We start from the raw sequence: 18,731 nt of genomic DNA on the forward strand, positions 1-18,731 counted from the left end.
AATATGCAACGCAAGCTAAGCGTGCACGCGTATTAAAGTACAATGATGCAGGAATTCTTCCTTGTGGAAGTGATGATGCTGTAATGCATTTATTTTTCAGGCGTGCATTGCATGCGACATACTGTAATATAAGCTCTACCAAGGCACACGAGCTTTCCTCTGAACATGAAACATGCTGCTGCAGGTTTCTGCGGTGAACGAAATTGCCGCTAGTGCGCATAACGGCGAGTCAAACCCAGATGCACCCTTTAGGTTTACAAATGGTTCGTTGGTCACAATAGCCATTCACAAACGTATAGCCCAATCTGTTGGGAATAGAAGAGAATAAATCCTATATTCAAACTTACGTAGTGCTCAACTTGCAATTGGCTTCTGTAAATTAAATTAAGTAAGGCGGAAAATCACCTTCGACAGCTTTACATTCGCCTTTTGTGAATCTTCACACGACATTACGACTCGAAAACATAGGCTGCTTAGCAGACTAGTCAGAGAATTGAGCGCTAATGTTCGTGCTAAAATGCTGACATTGAGCACACCTATTACACACAAGCCATTCAAATGATAAATAGGTATAGGATCTTAATAACTATATGCATGTATAATGTTATACTTGTAAATTTACGCAATCTATATAATTGATCTCTAAATACAATTTGTGAAGCACCGTATTAATGCAAACCTCGCAAAACATCGTTAATAATTGGTCGTTGACCTGCCTTAAATGACATAGAGACTGATCTCGTTGCTTGCCAGGTCTGACTGGTGTAACGCAATCAACACCAACGCATCCGCTGCTGATAATTATTAATTGCCATCAATTTTGTTGAAAGAAGCTCTTATACAACTGCAGTGTAACATACTTTCATTACGTAAAGCGCAGTTGGCCCAACGTTATTATGCTCGCGACTCTGAAATATACATTATAACACATCATACAAGTTTATTTCTTCACCCACTACAAATGATAGACTAACACTGCCTGTGCAAGACTTACATCATTTGGTTCAATGATGCTGTACACTCGTTTGACAGAAAGTCACAACGGTAGGATAATCGTTTGTTCCTTTTCTAGAGCCTCGCCGTAATTACAACGTTAATTTTATTATATTAAACAATCGTTTTACGTTTTCTAACAAACAGGTTTCCATCAATTTTCCAAACCACATGTGCTAGTCAGTTAGGGACTACGGGCGTTACGATCAAGAAAAATCTATTCGTTCATCATTGCCGACTGAACGCAGCATGTCCAAGTTTCCACCAAAACTTGCAATGCCTTCATTCAGCGAACGGAAATGCAGCTCGTTAAGTAGCTCATTGAATCCACTCACAGCTTAATGACTAGTTTTTCTTTAGGTGGAGCTTTCTGTGTATTTCGTATGAGGTTTCACGCTTGCCGTTTTTTTTTTTTCGGGAATACTTGTGGATTTAAACACACCCCTTAAGACTCTGACTATGCGCGTGGTGTATGTCATTCCTAGTAGACAGCTTGGGCCACTAGGTATTTGCCCGAATAGATTAATTGCTCCCGGATGTTGCGAGGCTTAGTAGAACAACTTGAATCGCTCGGTACGCGCCACTGGCTGTCTAAGCAAGCAGACAACTTCGGCACTGGGTATGCTCGACCGGGTGTGTGTCTATTTATTTATTTATTTTATTTATTTCAGAATACTGCAGGCCAACAGTTATGGCCCATGCAGGAGGGGCTATACAAGGCATGTAAATACACTGTGACATAAAAAAAGACAAAGAAAGAACGGCAGTTTAACAGATTCCCGCTAATAGACAAGCAGAAAAATATATATACACATGTGCATATTCATACATATATATACGCATACGCACATATACAGCACTCATTCACTCAAACAAATGCTCTTCTAGAGCTTTAACAAAATTAGGGGACAGGAAGATGGCCCCTGGAAGACAGTTCCAGTCGGAAACGGTCCTCGGGAAAAAACTGTGTTTGAATGTTTCAGTTCTTGCAAAAATTGGTTCCAGTAAATGACTTCCTGTGCGGTGTGTTCGTCTAGACGATAACTGTTTAAGTTCTGTGCGATGCGAAATGTTTAGTTTATGTGCTAAAAGGTTATGCAGGAGCAACAAACGGGACATTTTCCTACGTACTTGAAGCAGTTGGATGTTATTTGTTTTCATTAGTGTCGTAGGTGAATCAAGCCTTCTGTATTTGTCACAAATAAACCTAATCGCTTTCCTTTGCGCCATCTCAAGCTGGTAAATGTCCTTCTTTCAGAACGGGTCCCATAAGACCGACGCGTACTCTAATTTTGATCTGATGAATGTTATGTATGCAAGACGTTTAAGCTTACTTGGAGCGCCTCTAAGCTTCCGCCTCAGAAAGCACAGCTTGGAAAATGATGAGGAACAAATGTCTGCAATATGCGCGGACCAGGTTAAATCGTTTGTTATTGTAACCCCTAAGGCCTGACTCCTAAATACTTGGCCTGACCGACTCTTGGTCGGTCAGGCCAAGAGCGACTCTTGGCCTGACCCCTAAATAGGGTGTGCCATGGTGTAGTCATGGGTGTGAATGACTAAATGCATTTAGATATCTGTTGTACGTCGTACGTGTTGTAGTTTTCGACGCATACAACTCGCACGCACATTCATTCCTCGACATGCTTCGTGCCCGTATAGTCTGCTACTGCTGCTACTTCGCTAACTCAAAGAAGGTTCGCGTCACTTAGACTCCAACGTTACGCTGGATCTGCGAATTCCTTTCTTCTTCGTTGAACCGGTGGATTGAATTGGCGAAGACAAATGCTACTTACAAATGTGTACACCTTGACTGAAAGTGATAGAAATGGTTTGCTTCTATTAAAAACCCGCTAAACACTTAGCGCGTATTATTAAACAAATTTAAATACGATGGCTTCGATACCTCCTTAACGGCACGATGTCCATGCTTCTTGATGAACTCCCGGTACTTCTTTCCGCAGTCGCTTTCGGTCATTGACAGCCATTTACAGGCCTCCTGTTGAATTAGGAAAGGCGAAACCGTTTACGACAGTCAACTCTGAGCACTTGCGACCAACAGCCTGTGTGATGCGCGAGCCTTTTGAACTTTACGTGGATCTGGAAGTTCCAGATGCCTACAGTACATTTTCCAACGAAAAGCACTAAGCGTAAGGTGCCGAAACACAAGACGTAGAATGCGATGCTAACTGCGGAGAGAATATTTTGTTGCGTTGAGAGTACCTTATGAAATTTCAGTAGTAGATGTCGAGCGTTCCAACATAGACTTCAGCTATTCGCTGGTTTGCTGTCCAGAACTGCTTGCCAGTTAACATGAACAAGAGGGCTTCGAATGACGCGCAAATGAGTGTTGCAGACAATACCAACAATTTAAGTTTATATGTACATTTTAATGGCGTTGTGTCACACGTCTGCGACAAACTTAATATACCACCGTTATAGAAGTTCCAAGGATCGAATAAGAAAAGCATCCGTGTTTTTGGCGCTCTGCAATTGACGTGCATGAGACACTTCCCATCCATTTTGGATCATATGAAAACGCGGCCGAGTTGCAGAACTGACGCGAAATTCTATTGGCTGTGGAATGCTGCAACCCTCTAATCGCATGTAGATTTAGCCGTATTTTCAAGAGTGCATATTAGGCTGCATTCCTCTACTATGGCGTCTGTTATACATAATTTCTGACCTTGTAATGGTGCGCCGCATAATTGCATGTTATTCTGATTTTAATTCAATAATTTTTCTTACATCATTAACAATCTGAGGTAGCTCTCAATGACTGACGGAACGTGGTAGTTGAACATGTCGTTTGTGCTTGGTGCCCTCGAAAACATGAAGCATGGCACTACTCATCTGTTTCACCATGTTAATATAATGTTAGAGCAAACTCCTGGGATGCACTCACCTCAGTGGTCATGCTGACGAACTGATCTTTCTCTGCAGACTCCCTCAGCACTCGACCCAGCTCCTGCGGTAAATACACGAGAAAGCGCACCAGAAGGCAAACGATATAAAAGGTTATCCTAAAACGCTGTTTGAGACTAATTATCACTTAGCTTTCATTTTTCCCACTAAATCTGCAAAGTAACGTCGGTAACAATTACTAATATTGTACTGCTGCCCTTATTGTTAGATCCACTCAGCCATATACTTTGTAATGGCAGTTGGCATGAAGATGAAGTACGGAATAGAAATCCATTAGGTCAGCCATGCCCGCAAATACGGCCCCTATATTACCCGTATTGTAAAAAAGAAAAAAAAGTGTTTTGTGTCAAAACTATGTCGTGCGAGTAAAAAAGAGCTGCCGAAACTGTGAGTTTACAACGTAACTCTTTATTACGCGAACATCTGCTGATAAGGACTAACAGCACTCGTATCTCAGTGGTAGCGGTGAGCACGCTGGTTCATCCTCGAATTTGGCCGCACGGGTCTTGTTCGTCCGTTATTTAAACGTCTGTTACCACGCATTCAATATGAAGGAGTGATAAATATGCGTGATTCGCTATGCAATAACGCGATACCTTATACATGCATGCGGGCCTGATGCCGCTGACTGCCGCGCAAATTGCCATGTTTGCACCCCAACATCGCGCTTTGATATTACTATACACTTGCTAATGGCCCTCGTTTGTGGCAACAACACAAAAATGCCAAAATAAGTCACAGTCACAGTTTTATCTCACGCTGAGGATAAATAAACGGCAATGATTGAGCCCTATTATTGAGATGGCAATTTGTTTTGACGCAGCTAAGCCCGGAGAGACGGCGCGGAGCAGGGAAAGTGTCTTTATTTCCACCTAGCAGGTGGCGCCAGCATCCGCATTCCTGATGTGGCACAGCTGTTCGCTTCATGACTAATTTTATTAATTGCTGTACTTAGGTATGCGATGACGTCAGGTTAAAATGTTGGTCTCTCGGCTTATCCTACGCGGCGAAGAGAAGGCGCACGCTCATAGCAACGGTTGCGTAACATATGCCCGTAGCGGGTCACGAATCGCGCAAACTACAATATCGCTTAAGCGCTTGTGCTTGTGTGCAATCGAGAACGTAGAAAACTGTTTGCGACGCGCGCTCAAGATGATCAGTTCTGAATTCGTCGCTGCAGAAACAGAGAGAGCGTTTACGAAATACCGGGTAAAGTAGGTGCCTGTTGAGCCGAACGACGACTTCATAGCAGTGATGACCCATAATGAAAGAACCACGGACACGTTTAACCTTACAGTTTTGTTTAATACAGAGAAGATGTTAGCCTCTCGTTAGTCGGCACTTTTCGTGTCCCTCCCCGCGGGCAAACAATGTGGGCTGTTCCCGGAGGCAGTGCAATAGCGGGCCGACCCCTGGTGGAGCGAAGCACGCTTCACATGCTCAGCAAAGTGAAGCGAAAAGTTCTTAAATTCGTCGGAATAATGAACGTATAGAATGGCATTAGCTTAAAAAAACTAAAATTAAGAATCCGAAACACATAATTAATGACCAGGCGCTCCTGATAACAATGCGCTCGCGCATATTTTTCCCGCTAAATATTCCTGTTGCGCAAGCTGCCGTCGTCGCGGCAGCTTGACGTCACTAGCCTCTCTCATACAAAAGGACCAGCCTAACGACTAGTTTCATTGTTGTCGCCGCACAATTATGGGTAGACAGCGGGTAGTTCGCACTCCTGAGGAGCAACATGAGTACGAGGAGAGGCAAAGGGAAAAAGAAACGGCAATACGACCATCGGTGGCGTCCTGTCAAAATTACCACTACTCCGATTGCTCTAAATTACCATTACTGTCATTACCGTATAGCGATAAAGCATGGCATACCCCGCCTCGGCAGTTGTAGTGGTGGTTTTTAACTGCTTCACTGGACATACAACTTTCGCAGGGCCGGGGCAACGAGCCAATGCTTTACGCTACTTCGTCTTCGGTCGCGATACTTCGCGCAGACATTTCACCGCATGCTTATTTAAGCTCACCTGAATCATTCGCGGCACGTCGGCGCACTCCGCCTCTGTGCCTCGTAAGATCTTGGACAACTCGCTGAAGACCTCGTTGTTCAGCCCTACAAGGAAACAAAAGAAAGAGCGTGTCTTCGGCGTCATATTTATTTGAAAAAAAAAACAGACGTGAGACCAAAACTAAACCATCTGCATTATGGAGCTACTTCGCGAAACGTCCGCTATATTTGTGCTCCATTGAACAATGAATGACCTAACTTACATTATCGATCAATGACTTTGCTGCTGCAATGTGAAATGTTTGGCTTTTAGAATTTGTTCTAAAATATATGGAGTGACAACTTTTAAGCTTTACGGAATGTTTAAAGATAGCCTGTTGCAAATAGTATAATTCTTGTCCTTGAGCTGTATTATTCACAGCGTTGGCCAAAACTTGCATGAGAATTCGAAACACCTATCAACTATAATAACGAACATTGACTAAATAATTTCTCAGTTAATTACCTTAAGGCACATATTGCGATTTACTAATTGTAGTCGATGAGCTTTCAAGGCGTAACCACTTATAATGAATTTTCAGAATGCCACCAGGTTGGAGATATGCGCCACCGAACGCGCCGTAAAACACCGTGTTATTCCACTTACCTATTTAAGAAAACGCTCTTTTATATATTGAAGCACAAAAGTAACGGGAACGCCCATGTATTTCGTCCTGCACTTTGGGAAAGAATATCTCGAAACTGGTGTCATTCGGGAAATTCATTTCAAGTGGATACGTCCTGCAAGCTCAACGGCTACAGTTTGTGAAGTGACATACAATGTATGGGACGTAAATCAATTAAAAAAGAAGATAATTAGTGAATTTTCTCTAATTAGTTCCATAGTTGTTTCAATTTGTCATCTTAGTACTGTCATGTCATGTACAACAAGCATTACGCGATCTCCCACAGGCGATCACTAAAAATTCCGTCAAACTTAAAATGATCACCCTGTGGGTTGCAGACGGTTGCTTCTACTGTGTAGCAGATTATTCCACTGTTGCAAGTAAGCCCGCACAATAAAAATATGCAAGAAAGAAGACAGAAAAGCAGTGGCTTCTTCCTAGCGCCACACGACGCTACCTCCCTCAAACTTTCTGAGCAACACAGGTAAGTCTCTCTACCTGAAAAAAGTTTTGTTGATGAGAAAGCAACAATTGGCTCCGTGAACGGAAAAAAATTCGTGGGGCCGCAAGGTTCATATGGGCACGGATTACCAGCGAAGCGATTTATGCTGCAGACATGGGCTGCATAGATGAGCTGCGTACATTATGAAATCATGCATTCTTTTTTGTTTCATACGGCACCACACTACGCCAACACAAGCGCCCCGTGGTCACGGCACCTCCCACGCATCTGCCGCAACCGCTGCCGCAGCCGCACCGCCAGCACCGACATGCAGGACGTTATAACCACAGAAGCGCAGGCCACGCGCACAGGAGCCGTTGCCGCACACTTTCCCCATCATTATTCTTAGAAGAGGATCTAAAGCGAATAAAGCGCATAAAAGCCAACTTGCCACACTAAATGCACTTCCTTAAACAGGGTGTCCGAAGCAACATTAACCAAAATTTAATATATGCAGATGCCACGTATCCTGACAGAACTTCGGTAATGTTGCTTTCCGTCGGTTTGAGAAACAAAGATCATTCATTTTCTTCATTTCGCCTGATTAGGTGATCAGCCTTAAATATTTATTTGATTTCTGAAATATTACAATTCGCAGGCTTCTTGCACGCTCGAAATGTCGCTTTTACGCAGCACGTATTGAGCGACAGGCAGCTGTATCGCAAGTTTTTCAAGCTCTTCTACAATTTAGTCATCCTCATTTTTAAATCATCTAGTTCCAACATCTGAGAAGTTGAATGTATAATTAAGACTAATTATGTTTTTAGGCGGAATGAAGAAAATATTCTGAGCACCTTTAAGCAACAACGATAACTTGGTTCTGTCCAGCTTCATGGTATTGGCAGCTACTTGTCCAGCCACGTTGTTCTGCTTCGCCGTGGATGATGAGTGCAAACCGACGTGCTACATAGGTTATAAACCTTGTGGGGTGGCGTAGAGACGAGGAAGAAGTAGCGCTATATTACTGGAGGAGAGAGAACCAAGAACTTCAATAGACCACTCCAGTGTTGTTTGCTCAGCCACGGAGGAATTATCACTTGTTCCAGGGAGATCTTCTGAAGCACTTCATACGCTGTATTCATTCTTTCCTGACAGTTTAACCAATTTTAGCAGTAACAAGAATTTCCTATTACTACCCAAATAATGGCCAATCCCTGCGATAGGTATGCGCCACCATCAAAAGGAAAACCAAAGCAAATGGACGAATGGCTTCATCTGTGTCCGTTGAGATGTTTACATTTTGACGTAGTCGCAGAGGACTAACAATAGTGCGCGTTGACAAGATTCACCGAAAGGGAAGAGGGAAACGCCGGATAGCTACCGTTCAAGTACAAAGATGGAGGCTGACTCGGGCGCGTCTTCTACATCGACCGACCCGCTCATCGGCGTCACCAGCAAGACCAGTCCACGCGAGCGCACCTTCACAGAGAGGGGTACGCCAGAATTTCACACTTTGATTCACCATGGCAAGACTTACATACGGTCATCCACCACCGAATGAGTAGCCGTGAAGACAGAATTCGATGTCTATTACGATTAACGCACTGCATATGCCGGCGAAGCAGGTTGCGCAAGAGTCACAGCTCTTGAATATCGTAGTCAGGCGGCATTACACGGAGCCGTTACACGGAGCATGACGAAGGGCTTGAAATTTCATTATGCAAAAAAAGAAGTGAGGCGTGCAGACAGGACACAGGAGTAGACAAGTGGACAACGAGAACGCCGCACGTTCGCTTTTACTCTGGACCACACGAATGTCATCACGATTGCCGCCTTCGTGGACAACACGAACGCCGCCGAACGTTCACTTCTCTACTCTTGAGTCCTGTCTGCACGCCTCACTTCTTTTTTACATAATGAATCCTCACCAACTAGCTCAGCTTTCTGTCGTTCTAAGCTTGAAATTTCTAGCGCAAGAAAATGCACCGTTTGTTCGGAGTCAACATTGCGAACAAACATATCAAGAACTTGTCAACAGCATATCTTCAGATCCAGTCTTGATACTTCCGCTCTTCAAAACGTTTTTTCGAGTTCTGCACAGACGCATCACTTATGGAACTGAGGCCGTACTCTACGAACGGATGGCTCACAGCCGCTTCGGCGCCAACTCAGGGCTCTGGGTTATTACTAGCACGTATTTACGAAAGCGCAAGAAAACTACGCTACAAGGAAAAGGAAGCGCTTGAAGTGTAACGACTGTCAGGTATTTCCGCTCATACGTTAAGGTCGACCCTTCATGCTGTTTATGGGCAACAAAGCACTTAACTATCATCAAAATCTCTCGCAACCCTTGGGTATAATTGTTAGGTGGATCAACGAATCCAAGCGTGATTGGAAGTCACACTTGGAGTGACCACTGACGAAGGGACAAGCTGCCAGAAGCTGATGCACTATCCTGGCTGCATATTTCACCATCAGCAAATACGGAAAAATTGTACACCTTCGACATCTCATAGCGCACAGAGGGAATTGGACCACAGGGCGGGATGTTTACCGTGCCAGAGACATGCCGGCCAAGAATCTTGCCATTTTACCGCGACACTCCTCAGACAAATGGGCATGACGGATTCTAAAAGACCTTCAGGAAAATAAACCTGCCTTTTGCTTGAGAAAATCTCAAAAAAGATGGAAATAAATATGACCGCATTCGCCGCCTTTGTCAAATAGAGAAAGCTAAATACAAACCTTAAGGAATCGAAATCGTCATTCCCACGCATTCGAGCGTACCCTTTGAAGTCGTCCACCTCAACTTCGTTTAAATAAAAAAGAATGGAGAAAGGATGCTGAAGATGCAGGCTTTCGTTGGCGCTATTGACGTATATACAAGAATGGTAGCAGCTAAATGAGGGAAACAGGATGCCATTGCCCTAATGGAACAAGTTGTCTCCAAGAACTCAGGTATTAGTCTCCGATACCGGACCTGTCTCTCGCAGCGAGAAGCTCAGAAAATGGACAGAACAGGAAGACACCACTATAACAACTTCGTCGTCGAAGCACCCAGAGGGCAACGCACTCGCAGAAAGGTCAATTTGCAACATCAAGAAATACTTGTATTTATACCCTACCTTCCCTGGTTGGTGGAAATGCGCCTAGAAATTCGGAGAGACTGTGTACTGAAACACCTACACGGAGTGCTTGGGCCGCAGCCCGTACTTATCTGCAAATGAATCAAGTTCTTGGCTTCCTGCAGATCGTCAGTTAGGAATCACCGGTAGTGTTACTCTTCTAGAGAGTGCCAAGACAGCCGAACAGCAAACGTAATATAAATTTGCAATGAAGAGAAACTCCGACAATCGGCAGTATGGTAGGCTGCCTGTGATTAAACCTGGATATTTCATACTCAAGAAAGGGCTCAGTGGCCTCAATTGCCAATTGAGTCGTTCATACATCGTTCAGATCATGAACAGCAGGTTGCCATTATCCTTCAAGAAAAAAGTTTATAATAGCTGTGTCTTACCAGTACTCACGTACTGGACAGAAACCTGGAGGCTTACGAAAAGGGTTCTACTTAAATTGAGGACGATGCAACGAGCTATGGAAAGAAAAATGATGGTTGTAGCGTTAACGGATAAGAAAGTAGTGGATTGGGTGAGGGAACAAACGCGACCTATTGACATCTTAGTTGAAGTCAAGAAAAACAAAGAGGCATGGGCAGGACATGTAATGAGAAGGGAAGATAACCGATGGTCATTAAGGGCTATGGACTAGATTCTAAGGGAAAGGAAGCGTAGCAGGGCGCGGCAGAAAGTTAGGTGGGCGGAGGAGATTAAGAAGTTTCCAGGGACAACATGGCCACAATTAGTACGTCACCGGGCTAGTTGGAGAAGTATGGGAGAGGCCTTTGCCCTGCAGTGGGTGTAACCTAGATGATGATGATGATGATGATGTTGATGATGTGCCCAATAATCGGGAGACTGTGCATGCCATCGTGGGCCATCCGCGCATGAATGCGGTGCCGACTTTACAGGTAGGAACCCACGGCAACACGATTATTAAGTGGATCAAGACCGTTCTTCTTGCGCACGCAAGCTTTCATCATTCTGCTTCGCAACTGTGTTAGCTCGATATATGGGATACAGAGCTCTTACTCCCACTATACAGACGACTCTTTCTCCTCCGTCTTATCCAGTGCATCTCATGAACAACAATCTTCTTGGTGGTGTCCGCCACCTTGTCTCTGGCCAGGCAACGGCATCAGACACGTATCTAAGTGGCACCGAGGAGCCACAAGACGATCTTGTATATTATTTCGTTGCAAGTATCAGTGCTCGAATTCTGCGCAGCGCGCTCGTGTGCCCACAGCGTCCAGAAGTAAGAAAGACTGACCGTATGCAGCCGACCCTGAATACCGAACGTACATTATTGAACTCACCTCCATACGAGACGGATTGAACTCGCTGAAGCGTTTTGTCGAAGTCCCGCAGTATTGGTAGATTGGTCATCAGCATCGACTCCATGCTAGCAATTCGCAGTACTTTTCGTGAAGCTCTATATACGTGGCCATGAAATGCCCTCCACTAGCTGGAGAGAAACGCCTATTCCGATCCGTATCTAGTGAATCCCATGTGCCGCTGCAGCTGGCTAGTTAGAAATAAATTCTTACATTCTTCCGCCGACGATATGTCACCCTGTACCGTAGTTTTCAAATAAATGAGGACAACTGCTACTCACTGACATGCTTAATCCCCTAGAGAAAAAGGCACTTCGTAGATGCTTTAGGCCTGCGCTTAAGCTGGTTGCACTGCCCTGTGGTCACAGCAATACTATGCAGCAATTGGGCGTTCTTGCCCATTTTGTGCCATCTCCGTCAATGTTATAAACGTGACAAACATGCATTGGTCATGGCCGGTGCTATAGCAAGCGTGTCTGTGACATCTCGGACTGATCGGACCGACCCACTCGACTTGCAGCGTTTGGTGCCTGGGCCGTTGTCTTCACTATAGTTTGTACACGAAGGAAACTTTTTTTTTGCATATGATTCACTATGCTTAGCTGTGCTGTATTTCGCAATATTCCTCCTGGCAGTCTTTCTAGAAATAATGATAGTGCAAAAGGGCGTTTCTTTGCCGCAATTACATTTTTGTTTATCAAGTGCGCAAGCTATTGAGATATATTGTTGAGCGGGAAAACAGAGCCAACAACAGCATGCAATAAGAAATAACTAGGTGCACGTACCTCCTCTGGCACTGCTGAGAATACTAATAATGATGGAGTTGTAGAAGGAGGACGATATGGCTGCCTTCATCAGGAGAATAGCAGGCTGCAAGAAACACCATTGGTTACCATCACACGGAGATTTCGGCGATAATTATGTACCAGAAAACTCTGCTTTACGGTAACTGATTGGTTTTACAAACTTCTCAATTGCTTTTTTTTAAACAGGAAGTATTCCGTCCGGCCAAAAAACATTCCGATCCAAGTCGCTTCGTTTTGTCATCATAGTTCCGTGGCGAATCAGATGCCTCGTAAAGTGTGGAATTCTATATCTATTGCCCTTTCTGTTGGATAAATCTAGGTACAACGACATATGTATCTACATTGAACATTTCGCAAGACTAGAAAACACTCGCTTCATGCGATATTATATCACGCACATTGTTTGATTTTTGGCGGTGACCGTTCTAGTTCCGACTATCAGCGTTAGCGATATGTCGTTCGACGGAAGACAACCGTAATGTATCTAAAGACTCCCGAATACAGCCGCAGATTCTGCATCCAAAAGGGGTTAGCTACTCAGAGTGCGGGACGCGAATGCTGCTATACATTCTCGATTGTAAGCTGGTGCTCAGCTCCAGGGGAGAAGGTGCGGGGGGGGGGGGTTTCTTACCTCACGTATGTGATGAAAGCTGCGTCCTATGTAGTCATAGATCTGCTCGGCAGTGGACGCTTCATCAACCGAGAGGTGGAGCTCCGCTGTTTTCTTGGTATTGCTCTCCAAACCATGGCTAACGGTGAGCATCGTCTGTGAGAAACAGAGACAGTAGGAGTATAAGTGAAACCATATAATAATTATGCTGATCCCACGCACTGTCAAACTTTTAATTATGAGGTTTTACATGTAAAAACCGATCTCTGATTATGATGCACGCCGTAGTTGGGGGACTCCGGAAATTTCCACCACCTGGAGTTCTTTAACTAAATCTAAGTACACGGGTGTTTTCGCATTTCATCCCCCGTCGAAATGCGGCCGCCATGGTCGGGATTCAATCTCGCGACCTCGTGCTCAGCAGCCCAGCACCATAGCCACTAAGCAACTACGCAGGTGCATTGTCAGAATTAATATTATACCAAGCATTTTGCAGATAGCTGGCCACCCAGCATTGTTTCGGGCTCCGCATAGCATTACCGGTTACAACAACGTAGTGCGAGCAGTTATGTGTTTAACTCGAGAAACTGTAAGATGCCAGAAGCAAGACGACAATGACAGTGATAGCCATAGTATGAAGCAGACGGCATAGTTTCTACTCCGGTTATTCGACATGAGTTTCAGAGGTGCCAATTGTTGTGTTCTGCATAAAGTACTCAACTGGCGGCAGCGTCATAAGCACGGATTGTAGCGCCACCTGAGCATAATTGCTACACAGTCGTACGTACTTAAAGCTACGTTATGTTGTGTAAGCATACACAACCATGACATTATACTTCAGCGTAGAAACTTGAAAACTTGTTATGTCTGCGCCGCTCATGGGGTAGAACTGTTGTGCAGCTTATCGTTAGCTGCGGTGAAGAAAGGATCGAGAAATGTGGGCCGCAGCAGAAGGTGGTGCAGTCTTATAGCACCAAATGTCTCTAGAAAAAAGTGCAAGAAACTAACACGTGACGAAAGCGCCAAACATTTTTGACAATAGAGAACTATGTGCGCGATAGGGGCCTGACTTCAACTTAAACCGCTGAGGTGAACGGACACATGAATGTCTGGCTAATTGCGAGCGCTTTCGCCTGGCCAGGTAGTCCTCGGTAACGTGTTCCTTCTTTGCTGTTGGATGAATATCACGTCGTGTTACCAAGCTGGCCTACAGGATGCACCATAATTAGCACTGTTTTTACGCATAGGGACAGGTCTAGGCCCTACCACGTTGTAGATTGCCGAGTCACACTGATTCTTTGTGGCATGCTCCCCAAGATCGTAGCCTCAGGGACATACCAGATAAGTCACGTGGAGTACAGGAGGGCGAAAAATGCTCATGCCGCGTGGAACCTTTCATAGATGCTGCTGATGAGAAGGGCCACCGATCCATGATCTTTGACCGCTACAACCAGGACACAAGGTTGAAGATGCACTGGCTTCTACATGGTGTGCCTGACAAAGATGTGCAGGTTTATTTTTCGACGTATGGTAAGGGGACCGATATAGCAAAGGAACGTTGGAGGGTGCGAGACTTTACTTGTAGAGGCTCAACAAGGTGGACAGTCCCTTTAAAGCTCGAAGGTGCAGTAAGAAAGCCGGCATCCCTCATCAAGTACGGATCACTGCTGAGTTAGCCTTCGTCATTGTGCTACACTCTTAAACATAGGTACACCCTTTGGGGTGTATATTTGCCACACAACACTAATAGTCATGCGCCTTGATTGCGTTTCCTTTCATAATACGCCGCGCCCGCTACTTTCCTACCGGAAATGCAATGTCATGCTGATAACGCGCATGCCGTTCGCTACTGGGAAGTACCTGGCTCGCATCGTTAAAGAAAGGAAATGCGGACAACCCAGATGACAATTATTGTTGTGTGGAAAGATATGACCCAAAGGTGTAATTTGTTTTAGAGTGTAGGTGAAGCTCCTCTATGGCTAAGTTGCCATAGCACTGACCATAAACGCCGGGTGTGTCCGCTGCCGCGGTCTCCGCAGTGTCGTTGGTCTGGCCACGATGCACTACAGTTTTTGAATACGTACGCAGTGAAGACTACCCTGGGCACCCCATAAACAACGCAAATGCTGAAGACACTGTTGGATGTCTCATGCACGAAGGGAAGAAGGCCGGGACACCCATACCGACTAAAACGGCAACAATGGGAAAAGCATGAAACAACATCGAAAGACAAAACAGGCAATTGACGGGACACAGCGGATAAAGGAAGCAAGGATCAAGTCGTGTCGCCGTTGATGGGCGCCAGCAGCAAGCACGGCTATGGACTTGCAAGACGCGCTGGGCGTCGGCCTTCACATCATCAAGAAGTAGAAGAACTGCCCCGTAAAGCTACTCCCACTGGCCCATCCACCTTCTCACCGACGCCGATTGTCCTTATAGACAAGAGGCTGGCCTCGACACCACCAACACACACGTGAAGTTGTCACCATGGCGAAGTCCGTGGACGCAACATAGACATTGATAGTAAGAACCATGCATCCTTTTTAAAGCGATGCTTTTTTAGTCTCTTTCTTTGGTTTTGAGGAAACTATTTATTCGCTATTGACTGCGCAGGCACACCGTGAATTGAAGGCGGCGCTCTGAAACAACTCATTAAAAGTGTACCACAACATTGCGTTATATTTTTTTTTTTCCTGCGAGAAAGCACATGCCGAGGGTCTCACGAGGTGCATCGTCTTGCTTGCCTGATTACTCTTTCCATCGACAGCACCAAGAAAACAAATTTCATCAGTTGGCGTACAGCTAATAATATAAAATTGTAAATCTAATAATATTGTACCAAAAGAAGTTTGGAGGACACTTAAACTTGGCCTTTAAGAGTAGAACGGCGATAGCATTCGAAGACCCCTGACTGCTTCTCAAGCTTCTAGGCAACTGCTATGTATGTTTCCGTAATGTTTACCGGGAAACGGTCGCGGCGAACGCTATGCACGAAGGCGGGCTTTCTGGTCAGAACGCGGCCTCTTGCAGGGACCACGATGCGGTGGAGGTGAGCGCCATCTTTGAAGGAAGCAGGTGCGCCGCTCCGTGAACTCTGAGAGGCGTGCGCAAATTGCGGACGGAAATTAAGGTGAAAAAGGGATTTGTATGAGTTTTCGCGCAACAGAATTATGTTTGCTCGTATTTTCAAATTACAATCAAAGAGCTATCAAGTCTGTAGGTTGTTTGTAGGTCATAATTAACCAGCCTTTTACGCATTTTGGCTTGAGAAATTGAATTAGTTCAGTGAATTCCTTTCGTCCATGAACAGCCTGGCTTTGGGTCGTTCGATGATCCTTTTTCTCGATCTGACGTCTGACAATGGTCACCGAGTTTCTTCGACAAGGGCTTCTTAACGCTATCCCGTTAATACGTGTGCTATGACACGTTGCAGCATAACACCTAGCGCCGTCGGCCGTCCCTGCGCTGGTCGGTGAGTTGGACGTTTGCTTTCTCAACCGGCAACTGCCAACGGAGCCGCAGAGAGCGACGGGCACCTGTCCAATGTGTGTCCTCGTGTAGGCATGCTTTCATTGACCTGTTTTACCGCGGAACTGTTTACCTGACGCGCCTGTATGAATCAGCCTTATGTGCGGTCCCGTTGGGGTGAAGGGAGTATGTTGGCTGACTAACGTTCTTAAAGCGAACACAACGACGCTGTTTGGTCTCGTAGGGGGCTATCTTGGCCGCCTAACGGCTGTAAAGTGAACAAAAAAGAGGGCAGGGCAAGCGCCGACCCGTGTCGGAGGAGAAGCTCGTCTTGAGCACCCTCCATACGTACAATACCGCGTCGGGCTGGTATCGCACTACCATCGGGATCGGCCCACGTATAGGGAGTACTTCACGCCTGCTTCAACTCTGCCGCGGGTCGGCCCGGCATTGCACTATCTTCGGGATCGGCTCGCTTTTACAAGCGCTTAACGGCTGCTTCCTCTTTGCCGTGGGTCGGCCCGGCATTGCACTATCTTTGGGATCGACCCACGTATGAATAATTGTTGGTCTATGCCTATGGAGACGAGACCCGCCAGAACCTAGCCATAAACAGCTTCGCTATAAAACAAGTAGCCAAATGCGGGTGGTCGCGAAGATCTCCCGCACTGTTCGCGTGCACATATTCTAGAAGTTTCTACAGCAGAGCCGAGCGCCGCTAATGAGAGTCGGCGTGCCCTCTTAGGTAGAAATTGATCGGCTTTTACATGATCTGCCATTTCTTCGACTAAGGCATACAATGCGAATTTCACGATGAGAGTACAACAACATCACCATCAGGAGTGCGTATTCCTTGCTCTCGGCCTTCGAAGAAATACACGCACGTTTAACATTGGTACACTCTTGCTATGTTGTTGCCACAGTGAGCAAATAATAATATATATATATATTATAATAATTTTCCCTATCATCTATTAATAGCACCTCATCTGCAATGGCGCGGTAGTATGTCACCAAGTTCGTTCTCCCAGCTTGATTGTGTTTTTACCTACTTTAGGTACCTTAATACCATACGCTACATTTGCTATGGTTTACTGGCGCATAGAAACGAAAAAGTACATAGCATGATGTATTGTTTATAAACGCTCTTACGTCTGTACAAAACGCGCAACCAATTCGGTGCATAATATGTAGGTTACGCATTGAAGCTGAGTGCTGGGCAATTACAATAATATCCACACGAAGACATACCGAAACGAGAGTCTCGCCCGTGTTATCAGTGCACCATATACAGTGACTCGTAGTGTGTGTAACGGTGGCATAGAAAAATCGCCGATTGCGCAGCGTGCCTGCGTTGATCTGATGCAAGTCGGTTGGCTGCATAGATGGTTGCGCAGTAGCGATTTATTGCTCGGTCACAACGTAAAAAGCATTTCAAAAGAACGAGCTGTACTGGTGAGAGACAGAGCGTATCGCAAGTAAACGGTTGTAGGATGGCACAGGCAGCGGCCAAAGAGGAAGGACTCCGGGCCCACTAACCGCCGTTGCCTCATGCAACTAAAGCTACTCTCCGCCGATGAATTTGAATAATAGTTTTTTTTTCATCCATCCACCTGTAAACTTGCAATGGCCCCTATAGACGAGCTATCAAGACGAATGAGCTAATATCTCGAAATATCTAAAGATAGAAATGGCAACATTCGTATCGAATACGATCAGTTTCCTACTATTTTGTATCTGTATGTTAAATACTTACCGGTTCATTATTTTTATCGGTATCATAATAGAGTTACAAAGAACCTTTACCCAGCTCTGTGGCTGTTACAAGGAACGAAAGCCAAGTGGTGCTAAGAAAGCTTTACTTTAAAAACCTAGAAGAAAATCTCAGGACCACGCAAAGAGGAGGAAAAAGAAAAGGCAATAGAAAAAAAGACACAGAAGGTTGTAGTGTCGTGATTGTGTTTATGTGTGAATATCGGTAATGAGAATTTTTCTTCTGGTTATGCTTACAGTTTGACCCTCAAGGGAGCTGCTTCACATTTGCTGAAGAAAGGGCTTCCACGTGCCGAAAATGGAGCTCCTATGAAGCAGTTACTCCAGCTTACACTGTGACTGTGCGGCGCCTGCTGCGCAAGCATGTGACTTCTTCATGTTTGTCAGTGTTTTGTATTGAGAAAAATTATAAAAGACTGCATTTCAGTAGTTATGTCGCTACGTGGACATTCTCCCAGCAATTATTCAGAATATTGTTGGCCATTATGTTTTGTCACTAAATTCGGCGTCTGAAAATGTCGCTTGGAGCACTGCGCGGGCTCGAGCTGACCCGTTAGCCGGGCCCAGCCCGGACCGTGCGCCCTGC

At 45.2% G+C, this 18,731-nt stretch overlaps 1 protein-coding gene across 3 annotated transcripts in view; it reads right to left on the reverse strand.

Annotated features, from left to right (window-relative positions):
- Positions 1 to 18,731, reverse strand: part of LOC139054767 (rifampicin phosphotransferase-like) — a 247,928-nt gene that overhangs the window by 159,626 nt on the left and 69,571 nt on the right. For 2 of the 3 annotated variants that reach the window (XM_070532364.1, XM_070532365.1), the window contains exons 26-30: positions 12,926 to 13,060; positions 12,274 to 12,358; positions 5,951 to 6,036; positions 3,899 to 3,961; positions 2,900 to 2,992 (exon numbers count right to left, since the gene is read on the reverse strand). The exons of the other annotated variant lie outside the window; for it this stretch is intronic. In XM_070532364.1, the coding sequence (XP_070388465.1) occupies positions 2,900 to 2,992; positions 3,899 to 3,961; positions 5,951 to 6,036; positions 12,274 to 12,358; positions 12,926 to 13,060 (462 nt within the window). The remainder of the gene's footprint in view (positions 1 to 2,899; positions 2,993 to 3,898; positions 3,962 to 5,950; positions 6,037 to 12,273; positions 12,359 to 12,925; positions 13,061 to 18,731) is intronic. 3 annotated transcript variants of the gene reach the window in all.

This window comes from Dermacentor albipictus, chromosome 1, assembly GCF_038994185.2.
Source record: "Dermacentor albipictus isolate Rhodes 1998 colony chromosome 1, USDA_Dalb.pri_finalv2, whole genome shotgun sequence".
Taxonomy (NCBI): domain Eukaryota; kingdom Metazoa; phylum Arthropoda; class Arachnida; order Ixodida; family Ixodidae; genus Dermacentor; species Dermacentor albipictus.